The sequence below is a fragment of the Rosa chinensis genome, chromosome 1 (genome assembly GCF_002994745.2).
Source record: "Rosa chinensis cultivar Old Blush chromosome 1, RchiOBHm-V2, whole genome shotgun sequence".
Taxonomy (NCBI): domain Eukaryota; kingdom Viridiplantae; phylum Streptophyta; class Magnoliopsida; order Rosales; family Rosaceae; genus Rosa; species Rosa chinensis.
This window is the reverse complement of record NC_037088.1, coordinates 48,123,910-48,134,203: the sequence shown is the minus strand read 5'-3', so window position 1 is coordinate 48,134,203 and position 10,294 is coordinate 48,123,910. Positions and strand designations below refer to the sequence as shown.

The following is a 10,294-nucleotide window of genomic DNA, read 5'->3' as shown; positions in this document are numbered from 1 at the left end:
TGCCGGTTGGTAGCACAGGACAGAAGCTAGCAAAGCTAGTTGGAGGACGCTAATGCTACAGGGGCAGCAGGGTACACAGGCAGCAGGAGCTGCGATGATGCTGTAGGGGCAGTGAGGCGCAGATGAGCGTGAGAGGCAGCTAGAGCAAGGGCGCTTGGCACCGGGCAGCTGCAGCAGGTGCTTGGTGAGGCTAGCGCGAGCTAGGTGCAGCGGTGGTGAAGAAGATTTTCCGGTTTTTGGTGTTTGGCTTTTGTGGTTAGAGCTCGTGCTGATAACATGTTTAAGAATAAAAGATTCGAGAGATATTGATGAGAGAATTGTGTGTTTCATTATTGAGAATAGGAGCCCTATATATAGGGATTACAAAGTACATATTCTAATGGTATACAAGGAAAACTATTCCGAATAGGACTAGGAATTTTAGAACATTCTCTCATATTAAAATCATGGAACTAATCCTAGTTTGATTAGACACATATAAGTCGATTTCCTTCAACATTCACCCAAATAATAGTACTATTCCAGAGTGTGTATCTAGTTGTATCTACAGTCTGCTCTAAGGCCATTGAAAAATAGGGACCTGCAACTAGAGCCATTACTCATTCCATATCAGATTATGCATTACTCATTTATTCCCCTTGTTGTATACAGGAGCAAATCCAGAGTGGAAGTGATTCTTACGACATGATTGTCCCTCTGTCCGCCAATGGCTAGAACAATTTTGACCAAATGCTAGCAGGCTTCTAAGAGTTACTATCATTTAATTGAATCCAAATGTAATTTTTTTTTTCTCTGTTGTCATTCTCTAGAATTCAATTCTTTTTTCTTTTGTTGGGGTAAGTAGGACACAGTTTTCGATGGTAACTTTTGTACTTTTGTACTTCTAGTAGAACAAATAAATTATTATAGTAATTTGTTGTCTTGAGCTAAATTTTGCTCGGTAATCACAAGCTTGTATGAGATCACATTTATTTCTAGTCACCTTTCAAGGAATAATGAATATATCTCATTTATCTTTGCAATTTTGGCTCTAACAATTACAATTTGTGAGCTTTATTTTAAGTTTGTAATGCCTGAGCTGGTTTTAATCAAAGATTCCACTTCCACTTTCATATCACAGACCATCTCTCTATTTTCTATGTCATTTTCACTGTTTGTGTTCTTTATTATGTTGAAATTAATGAAACGGATAGGCCTGCACTGCTAGCCATCAAAGCTCAAATTGTGCATGATTGCTTAGAGCTCCAGGAACGACTCCATCCACTTTCGTTTCTGGCACCTGCGGTTGGTGACATTGTCAGAGACTTGCTATGTTCGAAATGAGGCCCAAAAGTTGGCAGGTTTCATGCCTCCACAGATAGGAAATCTAAGCTTTTCAGAGGAACTACACATCAAAAATAGTAGCTTCAGTCATTAAGTTCCTTCTGAAATTCAACATTTTCATGCTGCGGTTATTGGAGGTATCACGTCTAGACAATAACTCACTTGGTGTTAATCTTCAGTCATCATTCTCAATCTCGGAAACAACATGCTGGTATGGAATGTGTCCTTAGGAATCTGGCTTCCTACCTAAGCTTTGAATGTACTTGTTTTACAAGATAATAAGTTAATTAGGAGGTATTCTTCCTTCCTGGGGATCGAGCCTCTCTAGTCTTGATATGTGTGATGCATATAGGAACAACTTGTAGGGAGTATTCCCAGGCTCCTAGTTCTCTAGGCCAGTTGAAAAGATCAACCATTAGGATTTACTTTGTTCTTTGGCACTCTCCCTCCCTCCCTCCGTCTGTAACCTCTGCTGTTGTCATCCTTTAGAATTGGGAAATATCTTGTCAATATATTTGAACTTGCTCACAAACTGTTTCAATAGTTCCCTGCTTCAAGTCATATGATAGCTCACATTTATGACTTTCACGTCCTTTACGTTCAACAAACTTACTGTAACCACACAGTACACACAGAGAACAGTTGTCTTCGGAAAACGAGAGTCGTCTCTAGTTGGAAGCAAGCGAGTTAAGTCGGTCTTCTCTAAGGAGAATGTAATGAATCAATCAACAGTACATAACAGCTGCAGTTGGACCCCGCACTGGAATGTAGCTGATATTCATGAGGTTCACACTCCTTTACGTTCAACAAACTATTGTAACCACACAACACACTAACAACAATTATCTTTGGAAAACGAGAGTCGTCTCTAGTTGGAAACAAGTGAGTTAAGTTTGTCTTCTTTTGGAAGAATGCAATGAATCAATCAACGGTGGTTCTCCATCCCTTCGAGTACTTCTTGATCAATCTTCCTATCCTATAAATTAGATTGTCATGCCTAACATAAAACTACCTATTTCACAACCCAACACCACCCATATTTATCTCAGTCTCTTTAGTCCAAAGAAGAAAAATGGGGGGAGTTTTGGTTATGAAATTGGTTTTGATATACTCATTAGTTTTAAATTCCATGTCCATTTTCTGTCGTAGCTCCATGCAATTGAACCATATGAGAATCCGAGGGAATGAGACGGATAGGCTGGCATTGCTAGCAATCAAAGCTCAAATACAACATGATCCGAACCAGGTCACAAGCTCATGGAATGAAACCCTTCACTTTTGCCTGTGGTACGGCATCACCTGCAGTCGACGTCGCCAAAGGGTGACAAAGCTGGAGTTGGGCTCTCTAGCTTTGGGGGGCTCCATATCTCCACACATAGGAAATCTAAGCTTCTTAAGAGTGATTGATCTCCTAAACAATAGCTTCACTCATCAAATCCCTCCTCAACTTGGGCATTTGCATAGATTGCAGGTATTGATTCTAAACAATAACTCATTTACTGCACTATTCCTCCCAACATTTCCAATTGCTTCAAACTGATTGACCTCTTTCTGGGGGTAAACAATCTGGTGGGTAAAATTCCTCCCCATCTCAGTTCCTTGTCGAAGCTTCAAAAGTTTGTTTTGCAACGGAACAATTTATCAGGAGAGATCCCTCCTTCTTTGGGGAACCTTTCGTCTCTTGAGATATTTGCTACATCTTCTAATAACTTAGAAGGAAGCATCCCTAGTTCTCTATGCCAGTTGAGAAAATTAAGATTTTTCAAATTAAGCGAAAATAAGTTGTCTGGTACCATTCCTTCCTGCATTTATAACCTCTCTGGTATAGTTAATTTTGGGGTATCACTAAACCAAATTCAAGGAAGTCTTCCATCAAACTTGGGTTTTGATGCTTTTCCCAACCTTCAAGTATTTTCTAATTTTGATAATCAATTTACCGGGGCCATCCCTTCGTCAATATCCAATGCAACAAATCTTATGTCTTTTCAATGTGAATCAAACAAACACACTGGGCAAGTGCCAAATTTACTAAAGCTTCATAAGCTTAATACGTTCATTGTCAGTGATAATGTAAGTACAGTGTTTTCAAAGGCGTCGCCGAGGCGAGCCCGGGGCGCGCTTCAGTGTGAGGCGACCGGAAAAAGCCTCGCCGGTTCAAACTTGAACGTGCTGCTGGAAAAGCGGCCGCTGAGGCGACGGAGCGTCGCTTTTTGCAGAGGCGGAGCCTCAGGGCAGAGCGCGAGGAAGAAGACGACGAAAGGGACCCTTTTTTTTTTTTACTTTCTGTCAAAATGACGTCGTTTTTTTATTAATTTTGGTTCCCCTCCTAGAACGACGTCGTCTTGTTTGTAGATCTGTTTAACAACCCCAAAACGTAGTCGGCATACGAGGTCCAGAAAGGTAGAGAAGAAGGAAAATAACCGCCGCTGTGAGAAAAAGAAAAGAAAAAACCAGAGAACGCGCTTGGTGCTTCGACGGCTTGTGATGTTCCGTCCAGTGGCGCGTCGTTATGACGTCGCCGTCGGCCGGGCCTGTACGGCAGGTAGGTTCGCTGGAGGGTTTGGGCTACGCGTAATGGTTGGTACTGATCTTCTCAGACTCGGGCTCGGATCGCGATTGTGCTTAGACTCAGATTCATGCTTGATGGCTGATCACCGGCGAGTGGGTCGATGGTTGCCAGACTGGAAGTCATCTGCAATGTTGTTCCTCGTCGTTACGAAGGATATGTGGAGACATGATGGGTGGATGAGCCAACAGGTAATAGCAATATGATTTGCTCAATTCCGATTGGTATTAACAGAATCCTATAAAAGAAGCTGTCTAAATTTTGGCAAAGATTCTTAAACTAGCAGTTTTTTGTACTTCAGTTTTGAATTCAGATATTCTTTGTCCTTGTATGAAAAGCCATTGTCTTTGTTTAATACCTCTGTCGTTTGTATGATCTCTTTGTAGAGATGAAGTAGCTTTCCAAAGAAGTTTATTCATATGGGTGCGTTCATGTGATCGAACAGAGGCTTAACAAAAGGTAATTTTGCCTTGGGAATACTTTGCTTGTTACTTTTCACTGAACAACATATTGGTTTCGTACTTTCATATAGGATTGGGGTATTGGCAACATCATTCTCTTACATATAATTGAAAAAAAGAAATAAACATTAATCTTATACAGCCACTTTTAAATCAGAAAAAGAAGAAAATGAGAACAAGTTATATTCATATTATTTATAAATGTAATGTATTATTATAATAATTACGGGAAAGGCGGTCGCCTCAACGCCTTGAGGCACTCGCCTCGCGAGGCTATAGGTGGTCGCCTTCGCCTTCGCTTTCGCATTTGAAAACACTGGTGATAATAATCTTGGAAGCGATAAACATGGTGACTTGAGTTTTGTCTCAGAATTGATAAATGCCACACAACTTGCTTTGTTGGCCTTCGAAGACAACAATTTTGGAGGGACGTTGCCCACATCAGTATCCAATCTCTCAACCAATCTCCACGGGCTTTGGCTTACAGACAACCAACTACATGGAAGCATCCCAACTGGATTAGGGAATCTTGCCAACTTGCAAATTCTCTCTCTGGCAAGTAACTACTTCACAGGTAGCATCCCCACATACATTGGGAGGCTTTCAAGGCTTGGGCGATTGTATCTTCACAACAACCAATTATCAGGGAGCATTCCATCCTCTCTAGGAAACTTAACTTTATTAATAATGCTCCAATTGCAAGAAAATAATCTAGAGGGCAGCATCCCTTCCAACCTAGGGAAATGCCATTGGTTGCTAGAGTTGGGTCTTTCTGGAAACAATCTAAATGGCACGATACCACCTCAAGTTTTTGGCCTCTCATCTTTATCCACAGTTATGGCATTGGATAGAAACCAATTCACTAGTTCCCTTCCTATGGAGATCGGAAAATTGAAGAATCTAGGTCAACTGGACGTTTCTAACAACTTGTTATCAGGAGAACTTCCCAGTAGCCTTGGCAGTTGCGAGAGCTTAGAAGTCCTACACTTGCAAGGCAACTTCTTCAACGGGCCCATCCCTTCATCTATGCAAGAATTGAGAGGGCTTCGAGATTTAGACTTTTCTCGCAACAATTTGTCAGGAGATATTCCACAATTTTTCGAGCGCTTTGGAAACTTGGAGAATCTAAACCTATCCTTCAATCAATTTTGGGGAGCAGTACCAATTAAGGGTGTCTTTAAGAATGAAAGTGCTATTTCGGTTGCTGGAAACGCTAGACTCTGCGGAGGTATGGCTAGTCTTCGACTTCCTCTGTGCAAGCTTAATGAGTCTAAAGGAGAAGGGTTGTCTCATAGAATGAAACTAATGATGTCTTTAGTCTCCGGGTTCACTCTTTTGGGACTGGTTGTGGTGTTGTCTCTTTTTCTTCTTGGTAAGAAAAGGAAAGAAACTAATTTAAGAACACTGGGGAACTCTGTTTTGCAAGTTTCATATGCTACACTCCTGAGAGCTACTGATGGTTTTTCTTTAGCTAATTTGATCGGTGTGGGTGCTTATGGGTCTGTGTACAAAGGAATCCTTACTGATGATAGAGTTGTTATCGCTGTGAAGGTCCTTAACATGTTACACCGGGGAGCAGCTAAAAGTTTCATGGCCGAATGTGAGGTGTTGAGAAATATCAGACATCGTAATCTGGTCAAGATCTTAACTGCATGTTCAAGTATTGATTTTGGTGGCAATGATTTCAAGGCTCTTGTTTACGAGTTCATGGACAACGGGAGCTTGGAAGAGTGGTTGCATCCATCTACTGGAACTGGAGAGGTAACTGAAGCACCCAAAATTTTAAGTCTTATTCAGAGGCTCAACATTGCCATTGATGTTGCTAGTGCATTGGATTATCTTCACAACCATTGTGAAACACCGATCGTTCATTGTGATCTCAAGCCAAGTAATGTTCTCTTAGATGGTGACTTGACTGGACATGTTTCTGACTTTGGGCTTTCAAGGTTTCTCTCAGAACCAACCATGAGTGTTTCCGGAAATCAATCAAGCTCCATTGGAATTAGAGGATCGGTTGGTTATGCTGCACCAGGTAATTTTCCTCATATGCTTCAGAATTTTTTGCTCACCCTGTTTTACTGTAACATATTTCAAAACACTGAGAGATATTTGATTTATGCATATGTAGTGACAAATATTTATGATATTGTTTAAATTGTAGAGTATGGTATGGGAAGTGAGGTATCGACATGCGGGGATGTCTACAGCTTTGGCATTCTCTTGTTAGAAATGTTTACGGGGAAGCGACCCACTGGTCACATGTTCAGTGACAGCTTGAATCTTCATAATTATGTGAAGACAGCTCTCCCTGAACTGGTTTCAGAGATTTCAGAATCACTAGTTCTTCAAGAAGGCACCACCAATGTCGCTGAAGCTCACAGGCACAGCCGATTGAGTGTGAGAGCACAGAAAATTGAAGGGTACTTGACTCTGATACTTGGTATAGGAATTGCATGTTCTGTTGAATGCCCCACAAACAGAAAGGATATCAGTGATGTTGCATCTGAATTGCAATCCTTTAGGCGCAATCTTCTCAACTAGAACCTTTCAAATTATTATGTTTTGTGATGGCTAATAAATTGTTATATGGTTCTTGTATTCTGATCTGTTTTGTTTTTGAATTATCTCTGAAGTCCTGTTGCTACCATAGTGGTTCTTGAAATTTGCATGTTAATGTACTAAAATGAATAAAAAAGAGTACTGATACGTATTGCGTAAATCTGTATCCTAAATTGAAACACGTACATGATCCCATTCGGATTAATGAATCAAGCTGGAGCTGTCATGAGCTTGATCAGTTGCACTGCAACATCCTGACATTCTTTCGGTGGTGTTGTGATTTTGTATTTTTACCAAGTGAGCATGAAATTGATATTCAACATGTATTTTGTACTATGTGTGATTTATGTGTTTCTGCTACAGTTGCTGGGAAATAATTAAAAATGAACAGTACTATTGTCTAAATTAATGTGTCTCGATCAATCCAGTGTGAATGAATTCTATCTAACTAGATGAAAGTCTACCCCGAAGTCCATATGTGATGCACCTTCTTATCAACCATAATAGATCATGCTTAGATTTAGAATGAGTGAGTGACTGAGTGACTAACTCTGCAAAAGGCAATTGAGTTGAGACCTTTAATCTGGTAACGACATGCTGTGACAGTTTATTCTTTTTCTTTGGTAATAAACGTGTATTGGAAGAGAAATTGCACATGCCCTGTACAAACGAAACTTAGGGAAGAAATAAGTGTGGCCTTTTGTGCAATTCTTTTCTGAAAAGTAAAGGTGCACCATGCCAATGTTATGAACTTGACTTGTTATGTAATCTTGGCACTTTCCTATGTCCCATTGGAAAACCAACAAACTATAATTAATTAGAAGCGAAGAGTGAAGTCACTTTTTCATGCCCATAAATTAATTTGTCACATATATTACCAATTTCACAACCAAATGCCAATTTCACTTAGAACTGGAATAGAAGATGCAAGATACCCACCAAAGAATTTAGGTCTTGTTCAAATGCTCGATATTGTCATTGATATTGCTCATGCACTGGATTATCTTCATAATCGTTGTGAACAACCAATTGTTCAATGTGATCTCAAGCCAAGCAATGTTCTTTTGGACAGTGAGCTGACCGGACATGTGTCCGACTTAGGACTGGCAAGATTTCTCTCAAAACTAACCAGTACTGCTTCTGCAAATCAATCAAGTTCGGGAGCAGAGGATCAATTGGTTATGCTGCTCCAGGTATTTACTTGTCCTATATATGATTTACAGTTTCCTTTCTCTTTCTTTTATCTTACACAAGAACAAATGTACAATTGTGGTAACAAGTTTTAGTATTCTTGTTAGGTATGGTATGGGAAGTGAGGTATCCACAAATGGAGATGTCTACAGCTTAGGCATTCTCTTGTTACTTGTTAGAAATGTTTATGGGGAATAGGCAAACTGATCACATGTTCAGTGACAGCTGGAATCTTCTTAATTTTGTGAAGATCACTCTCGCAAAACGTGTTACAGAGATTACAGATTCAAGATTACTTCAAGGAGATACCGACTATACTAAAGAAAATGTAACGCTATTGAGTTTGAGATTTGAAATTAGAGTTGCGTATTCCTCTGAGGTCCCAAGAGACCAGATAGATGTCAGTGACGTTGCATCTGAATTGCTTTCCATTAGAGACAGTCTTCTTGCATCGGAAAGTTTTCTGCAGTGTAATGGGTTGCAATAGCTTAATGCTTCGTTCATTTGTTTTTTTCTATGTACAATTTTACTGATTTGGACTTTTGGAGTCATGATGTCTGTAAGCAATTTAAATTAGAAAACTCGCTTAAGGCTAGTGCTGATGGGATTTGGTATGTGTTAGTACATGATAGATTTTGCGTCTGCCTTAATCTTTCATCTCTCCCAGCCCCATATCCAAGCTAATAGGGATCTCAACCTTCCATCAGACCATTTCTTGGTCTTTCAAAACATGACTTTGTGATGATTCGGACTTCAAAATAGTTGACACTGTTAAAAGATAAACAGTATGCTTTTGCGTCCAATCTGGAAAGGGATCAAGTGGCGAAAGTTGAAACAAATCTTTCTGAGATATTGCCTTTCTATGATGTTTATGGAGCTAAACTTGGGCATATGCATGTTGCATGCTGTAAACGTCCCGTTTTTATATCAACTTATTTAGATATAAGTCCAAAATTCACATCTTATATTAGATGCAGTCCGGATGAAGTTTTTTATTAATCGCGGTCCTATGACTCAGCTGCCACATTGGATTTATTTATTTTTTTATCTTGCTGACTCAACACCTAAACTTTTCATTCCTAACATACCCTTATTTAATATATTTTGCACAATAAACAGTAAAAGCCAATATATTAATGGGAATCCTAAATTATTGCAATCTTGTTAATATAAAATTAGCAAATTTAATGTGTTGACTTTAATTTATATTATTAGTTTCTTGATTGAATTCAAAAGATGAATCTATATATATTAAGATATTAGGGGAAATGATCATTTACCCAATTTCAGCTTAAAAATTGCCCACTTGCTCTACCAACTGTTTTTTAACCCCATTTACCCAAAACACTCTAAGGGATTATTTCCCTAATACCCAATTAATTATTTTTTAATTCTTTTTATTTATTTTTGAGACTTTTTTACCCTCTCCTTCTTTCTCACTTAGAGAGAGATGTCATCCTTCTTTCTCACTTAGAGAGAGAAGTCATCCTCCACCTTGCTGTGCTCCTGTGACCAATGGCCGGCCGCAGTCTCCGGTGATGGGACTCCGGCGACCGATGACCAGAATCCAGCGATCGGTCACCAAAATCCGGCAACCGATGACCGGAATTGGGAATCCGGCTTCTCGACTGGTGACCGGATTCCGGCGTCTGAATTTATTAATACCCAGTAACCATATTATTGCCCCCCAGTAATCATATTATTGCCCCCCAGTAATCATATTATTGCCTCCCAATAATCATATTATTGCCTCCCAAAATCATATTATTGTCGTCCAGTGAATTGTATAAACTCCCAAAACCAAAATGAATACACTACAGGCACAATTGATCAATTTATATGCATATTATTGCCCCCAATACTCATATTATTGCCTCCCAATAATCATATTATTGCAGTCTAGTGAATTGTATAAACTCCCAAAACCAAAATGAATACACTACAGGCACAATTAATCAATTTATATGCATATTATTGCCCCCCAATACTCATATTATTGTCTCTCAATAATCATATTATTGCCCCGCAATAGACATGTATAACTACTCAATAAAACTTTTTTTTTTTTCATTCTTGTTTCTTCTTTCCTTATAATCCTTCTGCCAAATTTACCAAAAAAAGAAGAAGAAGAACTTGAGAGAATTTCACAGAAGAAGAAGAAGAAGAAGAGAGAGAGAAGAGAGAGATAGTTTGC

At 39.3% G+C, this 10,294-nt stretch overlaps 1 protein-coding gene across 4 annotated transcripts; it reads left to right on the top strand.

Moving 5' to 3' along the window:
* The first annotated feature begins 2,320 nt into the window (after window positions 1-2,320).
* LOC112168415 (probable LRR receptor-like serine/threonine-protein kinase At3g47570) lies at window positions 2,321-6,948 on the top strand. Of its 4 annotated transcripts, XM_040508710.1 has the most exons (4): window positions 2,652-4,080; window positions 4,278-4,348; window positions 5,902-6,382; window positions 6,512-6,948. In XM_040508710.1, exons 3-4 carry the CDS (start codon window positions 5,911-5,913, stop codon window positions 6,889-6,891), a joined length of 852 nt encoding a protein of 283 aa, XP_040364644.1. In that variant the 5' UTR covers window positions 2,652-4,080; window positions 4,278-4,348; window positions 5,902-5,910; the 3' UTR covers window positions 6,892-6,948. The 4 variants fall into 4 exon arrangements, 2 of the variants coding, with proteins under 2 accessions (XP_040364642.1, XP_040364644.1); XM_040508708.1 differs by lacking the exon at window positions 4,278-4,348 and having other exon boundaries at window positions 2,321-2,794; XR_005801693.1 differs by lacking the exons at window positions 5,902-6,382; window positions 6,512-6,948 and adding an exon at window positions 4,721-4,861 and having other exon boundaries at window positions 4,276-4,348.
* The last annotated feature ends 3,346 nt before the right edge of the window (window positions 6,949-10,294 follow it).